The sequence below is a fragment of the Trachurus trachurus genome (assembly GCF_905171665.1).
Source record: "Trachurus trachurus genome assembly, chromosome: 12".
Lineage (NCBI taxonomy): Eukaryota > Metazoa > Chordata > Actinopteri > Carangiformes > Carangidae > Trachurus > Trachurus trachurus.
The window spans coordinates 22,949,332-22,960,995 of record NC_139908.1 but is presented as its reverse complement, the minus strand read 5'-3'; the positions used below and the strand labels follow the sequence as shown (position 1 = coordinate 22,960,995).

The window sequence follows — 11,664 nt, the reverse complement described above, 5'->3', positions numbered from 1 at the left end:
ACATTTTTATTTGTTATTTATGACCTTTACGCCTCATAGATCTGAGCTTATACATCTTGAATTCAAGTTACCAAGGACATTTGTTTTGAAACCATTCAAATTTTTTATACAGTCACATAACACGTTCTGTTGTGTTTATTGTGTGTTTAGATTTTATTATGTACATTGGAAATTTTGCCAAAACTACACTTGACAATTTCACAATAATCCAAGATCAGTGTCTTAATACATTATTTATTAAACAATTTATACAGAATTACAATGCTGAGTTTTTTGTTTTGTACCAAACAAGCATTTTCTCTACATGGACAATTATGGTCTTGAAGGCCATACGCAGCAATGTTAACAACCTAAAATTAAGTTGTGACAAATGTTTCTTATATCAGGAAATTGCACTCCCTGTGATTTGGATAATTGTCAATATTGAAGTTTTTAATCACATTTCAATTACTTGTACAGACCTACCTGTAGTGAATGTTAGTTTCATGCAATCTCTCCTGTCTCAATTCAAGCACTGTTACTCAGATTATATTTTGAGTAACTGAGCATAGCTTGGTCGTATCAAATGTGTGGTTTAAAAAATATCCAGAGGTGAAATCAAACAGTAGCCTAATTACATGCTCAGATTTTGAGAGCAAAAGCTGTGAGATAGCCTACATACAGTGCTGGAAGAAAATAAAAGAAATTCAATGTTATTTTTTATTATTATTATTGAGCAGAGTAAATGTGCCTGTAATTAGACGGCTCGGTTCAGGTCAACAGACCAGTTAGACAATTTACCCACTATATTCACATTTCAGGTCAGATCTGGTAATAATCCAGTCATATAAAATCTGATGAATATCCATTCCAATGATGCAATGTTTTGAAAAGAAGTGAATATGTCATGTGATTTGATGTCATCCAATGCCTTTTCATGAATGTAGACCAGTTGCACAGCCCATAGTGTGAGTGCATCCTAAACCACCTACTGTATGCCTCAGCTTTCTCATCTCCTATCATGTGTCTCATGTCCCGACATCATGTCTGCTTTTGGGTCTGAGTAGTGTCAGGTGCTTGGACTTTGGTATACCTGCTGGCCATTACAGTTAGCTTTCATAACGTAATTCTTAAGAGAGTAACATGGTGCAAGGTGTACTAGCGGTTCAAGCACACAGCGCATTGCAGAGCAGTTGAGCTTCAGTGAAATCATACTGTATGTGTTTTTCCAGTAGTGGCACACCACTGTTAAATGAATTCAGAGGCTGAGTGTAACGGCACAGATCATCTGGACAGACACGGCTCGTCGTAGAGGATCTCAAAGTCATAGCTGGAACATTTGAGAGCAGCCATGGAACAAACGGTCAGACTGCGAGTACTCTGCGTCCTGGTCATCCTCACACAGGATATGCTCTGTCCGTCTCTGGGGCAGGCACGAGCAGCTTTGCACACACACGTCTTCAGTACTGAGGAGAGATGTGTTCATGAGATGAGTTCATGTTTGGAAATCAGTTTGTGTAACTGTGAGGTCTTCAAACATTCACACTTGATTTCATTCATAAATACTGTATGCCGGATGAAGTGTCAACACTTATACAGGGTGAATCTGGTGGAGGAATGAGGAATTTGGATCGACAAGTTTTGAGTGATTCAAAATAAAACCACCTAGGTAACACTTTGACGCCTATCTCTATAACACATTATAACCATACTTATAATGACTTCTAATGCAGTTATAGCACTTTATAACTATAGTTATAGACATTCATAATGATGATCATAATGCTTTATAACAATAATCATAACACACTATAAAGCATTTTATCATGACTTATAAGGTCAGGTGTTATAATACGTTATAATTGTTAGTAACTCACTGACAATACCCACATAGATAATGCATTATATAGTTATGTGTTATAATTGGCTTATAAATTTGTGTAACTATCATTATAAACACTCATAAATTATCATAAGGCTTTATAACAATAAGCACAACACATTATAGAACATTTTATAATGACTTATAAGGTCAAGTATTATAATAGAATTATGATGCTCTATAATGTGTTGTGCTTATTGTTATAGAGCCTTATGATAATTTATGAGTGTTTATAATGATAGTTATACACATGTATAAGCCAATTATAACACATTATAACTATATTTATAATGCATTATTGATGTGGGCATTGTCAGCGAGTTACTAACAATTATAACGTATTATAATACCTGACCTTATAAGTCATGATAAAATGTTTTATAGTGTGTTATGATTATTGTTATAAAGCATTATGATCATTTATAGGTGTTTATAACTACAGTGCTATATAACTGCATTATAACTCATTATAAGTATGGTTATACATTATAGAGATAGGCATCAAATAAAGTGTTACCAAATTATTTTATCAAATTTTAGTTCCACTCCTCTACTTGGACACTGTACAACACCAGTCTCTTCTTGCTTGTTTTTCACATTTCCATTGTTTATTGGCTTGTTTCCAGCCAATTAGCCAATAAGCTGCTTGTGATGGATTCAAGTTCCACTTGGGATGGATTCAAGTGGAAGGATATTGATCCTGTCATCAGAACCCCTCCAAGGTTTAGGATAGGCTAATAATAATTTCCGGGAAAATCAAAGTTTTTGTAAAAATAAAAGAGTTTTCACATGAGTGAGGACATTTTTTTTTATTTTACTATTTGGAATCTCTCTAGTCTCAGCAAATAAACTCCCATAAACTCAAATTTGATGAATCCACTTGTCTGTGGACTCTTATCCTGTTCTTAACCCTCACCCACATATGATGTATCACTGAAATGATGATAGTTGAATACAATTCATAACTATGCTTTTTATATTACACTGCATAGCATTATTAGCTGTTTAGTTTGAGCGTGTGTTATACTTTGTAATAAACCACCAAAAGACAAAGATTAAGGTAAGAATGGTTTCATTTCAACTCACCACTGCAGGTCTCCCAGTCATAACAGGTGTCCGGACCACAGGGCACCTGAACAGAGCTCTTGGTGGACATCTTGGCTCTGAACTTTGCCCACTCCAGTTTCTTTTCGTCGTCCGGATCGCACACGCCCTCGCTGACGAAGAAGAGCGGATCGTTATGGCAACGACCAGTGTGGTAGGAGCAGAGGGACATCGACACCATGGCACCGACGTTTACATTCAGGACGCAGGCGTCTGCTGGTTCTGACCTGCATACGCACAAACACACACACACACACACACAAATTTTATATTTTATTCTTATTCTAGTTGATCTAAAAGTGCTTCATATTAGAATATATGTGGAAGGATTGTCCACATGATCATAAGATGAGACAAACATGAAAAACTACAATAAAATAAGATAAAGAAATCCGCAAAGACTTACAAGCAGCTCTCCCTCGGGACGCAGACACACTGAGTGCCCTCCAGTCTCTGTCCTGGACCACACTGACTTGGAACAACAGTTTCTCCTACGTACAAAAAGATGTAAGCAAACAAATCAATTCTGAGGCTCCTATATATTGAGTGTTTTTCATATAGAATATAAATGTTGCTCCTGTTTAAGGGTAGCTATATGAAGAAGGACATGGAGAAAGTCAGAAACATCAGATCCATGTAAACTGATGACTAGACTACAATCTGCCTCAGATGAATACATGAAACAAACGGAAACATCATCACATCCTGTTTTTCATTCTTTTGAGTGAGTGACATCTTCTTTAATGCTTGCAATAAATGGCGTTAAATTGAATGAGCTTCATCAACTGTTTATTTCCTAATACTATTTTAGTACTGTCTTTCCAGTGTACCTCTAGTGCAGCGCAGGCCAGTGAGTAGTGCAGGCTCCCAGGCCAGGCTCTCACTGCACGTGAAGGTGCTGTGTGGTGTCACCCATTGGCCCACGCTGTTACAGTTCAAACGCACTGTTTCCCCCACACTGTACTCTTCTTTGGCAGGCAACATGGAAACCCCAGCAGGGAGCTCAGGGGGAAGACAGATGTTTCCTAAAGGTACAGATTTAAGCCTTAAGTGAACATATAAGTATATAAGGTACAGAGATATGCAACTTAATCTTAACAGTTTCATCATTCATCATTGTTCAGTGGTCTAATGAGAAAACAAAGCTTACTGGTGCATTTTCCAGCTGGCAGACTCCAGGATCCATCAGGAAGACAGTTGATGTACTGAAATCCCTCCATGTGAAATCCAGTGAAGCACTGGAACTCCTCATCCTCACCTAAGTTATAATACTGCTTTGATTTCTGTCAGAGGAGGGGATTCATATGAAGAAGACAAGTTAGACATTCTCTACATATAAACCCGCCTGGGCATGATCCTTTTTGTAAGATATCATCTCATTCACTCTCTAGTTTTAGCCAAGATCCAGAAAACTTTGAATGCTTCATTTCCCATATTGTACTTGAAGTGTCTTTTCTTAGGTCCTATCTGCTTGGTAATTGTCTCAGTTCCAATCAGAAATAAACCTAACAACATAATTTGATAAATAAAACGTTAGATGGAATATGACAGGCCGTCATATAAGTAAATGAATAACATAAAATGTATTAAACATGAATTTGTCAATTACATGTTTAAAAAAATGCATTTACATTTATTTTTATTTATAATTTATTACTTTTATTTTGTACATAGTTATTGCTTACAGTTTTTGAAGTTCAAAGCTGTTTTTTTTCTCATTTTTTGTATTCCGATACTGTATGATATTAATGCTGAATTTAATTTAGCATTTTATAATAAATATTTTTAACTATTTTAATTGACTAATATGTAACTTATAAGTTACACTTATAACTTCCACATTTCAACCACTAATTGCAGGTCATTGTGTGTTTACCCTGAGGAAGCTGTTGACCGGCCTCTTTGGCCTCAGACAACCCTGCACACCAGGAGGCAGCTCGTCGATCCAGCCTATGGTGATGTCATCATCATTCTCACACGTATCCTGTCTATACAAGAAAACATGAACCGCAATATCAAACACACTAAATAAGAGCTAGAATACTGAATATTTAAATTTGTAAGGACACAGGCAAAACATGGTTTCTTCCCACTTGCAAGAGCAACTGCTTCTTCAACCTTCAGAACTTGCACTTCAGTGCTTTGCAAATTCTAAAGTTTAAAGCACTGAGCAAGAAGTGCACATGAATGTATTTTAAACGCATTCACGTATAATACAACCATTCAAATGCATCCCCAGCTCTCAGGAACGGTGTAACTTTGGTCATCAAACATTTACGGGACAAGCTGTTGTTGTAGCACTACGTCCTCAGGCCCAGGCAGACACTATGGGGAAGTGATAAGACTTCAGTTGGAGCTATACTAGGTGGCTAGTGTCAAGAATTTGTTTTCCTTCACTGGAGACAGCTCTTGGTGAGTAAAGAAATGAAGTTTGATGCTGGACTCACCACATCTCTCATAGACTTAATAATAATAATAATCAGCTGTTAATGCTATTGCTAGCTCTGCAACAGCAAAACATGCATCCTTCTTTTCTCCACATACAGGGTAAGTTAGGCTGCTGGTTTGGTAAAGTCCAGGAACTAATCAGGGGTTAAAAGTTGATTCTTTTTTTTTTTAAATAAAAGAGTGCAGCCTACTCCTCAAAAATGGAGATGTGACATGGCTCCTCCTCCGTGGAAGGACCATCGCATGGTTGGCCTCCACTGATGGGGTTAGGGTTATTACACTGTCGTGTCCGCCGTCTCTTCATGGAGGCCCCACAGCTGCTCCATGACCCCCAGCAGCTCCAGTAACCATCCACCGCCTCTGTGGAAATTAGACACAGGACCACATTTCCAGTGTGAACATAACCAAACCTAGTGAGTTTTATGATCAAAGGTCAAAGTCTGAAGACCTGTAAAGCAGCCCTCATGGCTGCAGTTGAGTTGATTGAATGTCCTATAATATGATGAGTTATTGGGTCATTGAAATCAAAAGGTTCACCAACTGGAGACCATCAACGAGATCAATGAATTTAATTATGCTCATTCAATTCTTCATTATAAAGCTTCATCTGATGGAGACTAGAAAAATTAACAGCAGATTCACACATGTGGGAATGTCACAGGTGTGGCCATTGGTTGATAAAGATCTAGATTCAATGTACCTGAAGTGTAGTCAGAAGCTCGTATCTCACAGTTGGTGCCAAATGTGCCAGTAGGGCAAACACACTTGCACTCTGTGCCAGAGAGAATAGGCCTGCCGTTGTTGGGACATGGGTTACACTTGCAGGGATCGAATTCCTCCAGGTATTGCCTGAGGGCCTTCATCAGGTTTCTCCTCTTTGTGGCAGCACAGGGGATTCCCCGAACCAGGTCTATGAGAGGCAGCACCTGGAAAAAGACGCACACACATAGACACAATGTTAGCTCAGCATGTATCTTTTTTTTTTTTTATTATTTCCTTCAGGGTGACTTAAAATCACACCTTGTTTTCAACCACAACTGGGTTTTCAATGACAGTCTTGGCCCAGTTCTTGTAGGCTTCTTTGTTTGGAGCAGTTTCGTGCCTCTCGATGGCCAGAGCTTCCGCCTGCATGGCTCCTCCTCCTCTCACCTTAGAGAAAGTCTTTTTTGATGCCTGAATGTACGAGCCTTTAAAAGGCAAGAGGTGGAAGAGACCATGGTGATTTAAAAAAAAAAAAAAGATAGTCTTATCATTTTTTACACCATCAGTAAATTATGAACAGGAATTAAGTTGGGAGATTTTTTTTTTTTTAGTAACCTCGATACTTCTGGGTGATCTTGGTGTCCGTGCATCGGTTTACACTTTTTTGTTGAGTGTAGAGGATGACGGTAAAGGTACTGTCTTTGTTTAGGCAGCCGCTGGTGTGCTCATCTGTTTCACCTGTCAGAGAGAAACACTGAAGTTAAACAAATGATTTAAATATTACAGTTAAACTACAGTACATTTTCCTCTTTCAGCGTGTTGAGGTCCCTTCAGTTTCATTTGACATGACAATCAGAACAAGGGCCGAGATGTTCAACTGACCCTCCAAAAATGTTCTCATAACATGCTACTGATATTCAACTGTGACTTTCATCACAATCGTGGTTTAAACACCAGTGAGAATGTTTTCATTCTGGGCACTAGAGTATGTAAGAAGGAATTACTACTTTAACACTGAGGCAGTGTTATGAAACCATAAACAGTCTGAGGTTGCCACCAAAAGTATCACTGCAGTTGATGTCATTTTGAACTTTGCCCACTTGGTGGTGCTATTGTACCTGAACTGGTGAGCTCCTGTCGGTCATACTGGTACAACATGTCATAGTGGCCCCCCAGTGTCCCTGAGCTGTAGTAATGTGTCCCAAAGCGCTGGAAGATTTCCCTGTAGAGAGCGTAGTTGTAATCAAGAGGAAGAGCGTGAAGAAACTGGAGGAAAGGCAGAGACAGGACAAGATCCCCCGGTTCCTTGATCCTGAAAGTGGACACAGGCAGAACCTGGTGTACCCGGAAAAACTTGGAGTCCTGCAGAGGTGAAAAACAAAACAAAAACAGAACAGTACTAAGACGTGAACAACTGGAGAATTCATTATGTGTATGAATATCCTCACAACGCTACACTGTATCCCCACCAGTATGAATGTGCTTACTGAGTGACTCACCAATGACTTTGAAGCTTCAAACATATCCTTGTAAGACTGAGACCCACTGCTAGAAACACTACCTAAGTAAATGGTGAACATCCTGGCAAGGATGTCTCCCAGAGTAGGAGTGTCATATGGCAGTTTCTCAGATGGTCCGCCATGTTTCGACCTGCTCGGCTTCAGGGTGACAGAGTGTGTCTGTACAACACGGGGCTGAATGTTGAAGTCATCTACTGCTCCAACCTACAACCACAAATACATGTGTCAACCAAGATTTACACGTATTTTTGAATTATTATAGATTTAAGAGTATAGGATGAAATCTCTAACCATAGATGACCATAGTAATGTCCAACAGCAAACAATGATTCTTTTTTTAACAATTTACAATTCACTACTTTCTTTCATCCTGACATGTTAGTCCTGACAGCTGATTTCTGTTGGGTTAGAGACAGCGATGGGCACAAGATTGTGACCTCAAGTCTTTGACCTTGAGTCTCAAGTCAAGTCTCTAGTCTTTGGGCTCAAGTCAAGTGTCTCAAGTCTTTGACCTTGAGTCTCAAGTAAAGTGTCTCAAGTCTTTGACTTGAGTCCCAAGTAAAGTGTCTCAAGTCTTTGACCTCAAGTCTCAAGTTAAAGCAGAAGTAAGTGGTCCGGTCGTTTTGGCTAATGCTGCGTTCCAGGTAGGCTTTTGAAACCGTAAATTACAGCTTCAAGTCACAACTTACGACTTTGTAGCGTTCCAGGCAACCCACTCGTGTTTTTCCGACCTGTTTTACCTGTGAAAGTCACTATAACGGCCACTCGTAACTTCCGACCCGTGAACTCGTACCAGATCAAACTGGTACGACTTCACAGGTCGGAAAAACACGAGTTACGAGTTTCCTTGAACGCACCATAACAGTCCTCGCCCCTACGTCACCACATTCACGGCGTCCCTTGGCTGCACACACAGCCCTGCATGCCGTTCTCTCTCCTCATTGGATAAAAACTGTAGGATACGATAAATGTTTTCTCTTCGGCTCAGAGCAGAGCAGAGGGACTGACAGACCCGTGTTTCGGTCCAAACACTCTATGTAAGTGATTGCTGTCGGAAGATATAACTATTTAAGACTTATATTAACACAAATGTATCACTTACTTCTGCTTTAAGTCTCAAGTCTTTGACCTCAAGTCTTAAGTCTTTGACCTCGAGTCTCAAGTTAAGTGTCTCAAGTCTCAAGTTAAGTGTCTCAAGTCTTTCGCCTCGAGTCTCAAGTTAAGTCTGAAGTTTCTGCATTTGCGACTTAGGTCACCAGAGTCAGAGTGCCCATCTCCGGTTAGAGATAGTTGGGTTATTTTGTTCTGTTGGTGAAGGTAGTGTGTAATCAAATATTCAAAATAGTAACACCACCTTAATGGAAAAGCTGTGAAAGTTGTAAGGGACTCTAAAGTATATTAGAAGGTCCCGAGGTCTTATGATAGTGCAGTCTCCTCCCATGAATGTGTTGTCCAGCACAGCTGCCCTCTGCTCCCCTGACAGGGCATCAAACCTTCAGAGAGAATTAAAAAAAAAAAGAAAATCCGTTGCACATCACAGCCACACTGATCGAATGTAATATGATCACTGATGTGCAAAATCAAGTTGCACAACGGTTAACTGCAGCAACGGACATATTGGTAGCAGCAATTGATTTGCTGTTACTTTAACTGTTAACTTTAAAACTGTTTACTGGTCAAGTGTGAGATCTTAAGCATGTGGATCTTCAATGGTGGATATTTGTCATCTGATTATTATTGTTTTCAATGATCAATTTTGGGATCAAAAGTATACCAGGCAGGCTGCTTTTAATGTTTGTAGCAGTAGTACACAAGCATTCAGAGCTAGAAGAACATCAGTGTGAATCATTCTGATAATGAACTTTATTTCTAAGAGGAGAAACATGATATTAGATCACTTGCCAGAGGAGAATATAATTTATGACCACACCATTAAGAAATGTGAGCCAGTGCGCAGTCAAACTAAAGTTGTACACCTGGTAGCTCACCCATTGCCCGGCAGGTCAGACCCAGGCGCCGGGTTCCTGTCTGTGACTGTCGGACACACACTTTGAATGTCGGGGCAGCCCCTCTCATCAGAGTTATCCAGACAGTCATTTTGTCCGTTGCATCTTAGCGCCGAGTCAAGGCAGCGTCCTGCAGCAGAGACAGTGGTTTCAGATGTGTGTGTGTGTGTGTGTATGTATGCGACTGTATATGTGTTAAAAAAAAAAGGAGAAAAGAAAAGAAAACTGCTTACCATTATCACACTTGAATTTGTCTTTGCACTTGACGGGTGGCATTATGCATTCTTTGGCAGGGATACAGGGCCTCTCATCTGTCAGTTCTGGGCTGCAGGGCGACCCACCAAACTGGTTCGGCCTCTGGACTCCCCTGGTTCGATACTATAGCAACAGCATGATAGGGAGACAATGTTATCAGTCAATAAAACGGATGTCCATCCTCCATTGCTGACAAATGAAACCACCAAACTATGAATAACGCTTCATTCACACTCAGTGAGGACAATGACATTACGTAGGATCGAAAGCTACGAAATGAAGAAAGTGGACCTTTATGCTCAGATTATTTCATCCCGAGGAAAGATATTTTCTCGACAGGTTAAACACAGTTTGTATTTGCTGGGATTTCCCCTGGAGCTGCCTCAGCACCAGCTCTATCAATGAGACTTCAGAAAATGAGTTTGTAGCACAGACCTGAGACTCAGACAGAACGACAGAGAGAAGGAATCTGTTAGTATCTTTTGCTTCTTGCCTGTTTCTTGGCACAGGGTGAGCAGTCAGACCACGGCCCAAACTCTGTCAGCAAGCAGTTGATTGGACAGACTTGCTGATTACAGGCTCTCCATTCGGAGTCACTGCACAGCTGGTAGCAGCTGCTTATCCAGAAATAATTATCCTTTATAAAGTTCCTGTCAAAAAAAAAAGAGAAAATCCCTTACAAATAGAGCAGCTGGCAACATCTGTATGAGGCTTGTATTTCACAACAGTTGCTAGCTGTTGATTTTAAGGTTTAATTGCGGTTTACACCAAATTGGAGTTTGTCAGTGCTGTGTCTGTGCTGTGTCTCTCACCTGCGTCTGCGGTATGTGTGCTATGGCTCACCTCTCTCTCTTTTGTTGACCACCGTTACAGGTCCTGCTGCAGGCAGACCAGGGACCCCAGGAGTAGCGCTGACAAAAACAGGCCAGACCAGCTGATATGCAGCTGAGGAGCTGCAGCAGCAGGAGCAGCTGGCTGGAAGGAGCCATCAGGAGAGCCCAGACTGGACTGACCTACTCTGAGAGACAGCAGCTGTTCTTTTATATCAGTTTTGTTTTTAGATTTTTAAATCTGTTTTGGATATTTCCATACTGATCATTTCACAAGAATTAGATTATGAAACAACATTAAAAAACACACACAAAATAGCAACAACACTAATTCTCACATATAGGAACATCCTTAAAAACCCCATCATGTCAACATGATATTAACCCAAACCTATAACTACCATTACTGCACTGTTCTATTCATTGCAGTGCAGCGTTCAGATATCCTCCTATTAAAACAGTCCTTAAAGATGTTAAATTGATTTTGTAGGAGTTCCTCTTTATGTCACACATTTCATAAACAGAGTGAGGACTGATTTGTTTACATGAGGCACAAAAGGGCATAAATTAATAAGAAAAAGGCAAACGAAGAAGAACGAAGAAAAATAATAAAATAGCATGAAACTAAGCATGCATCATTTGTGGTTTAAAATCAAATTTTCCACATTTGCTTTGATATAAAAAATAAATAGCTCGATCTGACTCACCACAGGTACCGAGGTCTTCTTCAGCAGATAACTTAGCAGCCCCTCTGCTGTGTTGGTGTCTTTGGGCTGCTGAGCCTGCACAGTGAGGAAGAGTTGAATCCGACCCTGAGGTTTGTGTCTGTGTTTGTGCAGGAGTATAAAACCTCCCCCATAGTTTCTAGTTTGGACTTGCATTTCCCAATCTGTATTAAAAAAGGCTTTAAGTCATTAATAACAATAATAACAGCACAT

General features: G+C 39.9%; 1 protein-coding gene across 1 annotated transcript; it reads right to left on the bottom strand.

Annotated features, from left to right (window-relative positions):
- Positions 1-137: 137 nt before the first annotated feature.
- Positions 138-11,622, bottom strand: c6.2 (complement component 6, duplicate 2). Its single transcript, XM_083984089.1, has 18 exons — positions 11,434-11,622; positions 10,740-10,909; positions 10,390-10,546; positions 9,875-10,019; positions 9,624-9,771; positions 8,990-9,128; positions 7,615-7,839; positions 7,234-7,477; positions 6,731-6,853; positions 6,434-6,600; positions 6,114-6,339; positions 5,605-5,773; positions 4,842-4,953; positions 4,116-4,248; positions 3,796-3,990; positions 3,372-3,456; positions 2,948-3,192; positions 138-1,445 (listed from the first exon to the last, which is right to left on the bottom strand). Exons 1-18 carry the CDS (start codon positions 11,605-11,607, stop codon positions 1,264-1,266), a joined length of 3,039 nt encoding a protein of 1,012 aa, XP_083840215.1. The 5' UTR covers positions 11,608-11,622; the 3' UTR covers positions 138-1,263.
- Positions 11,623-11,664: the final 42 nt, after the last annotated feature.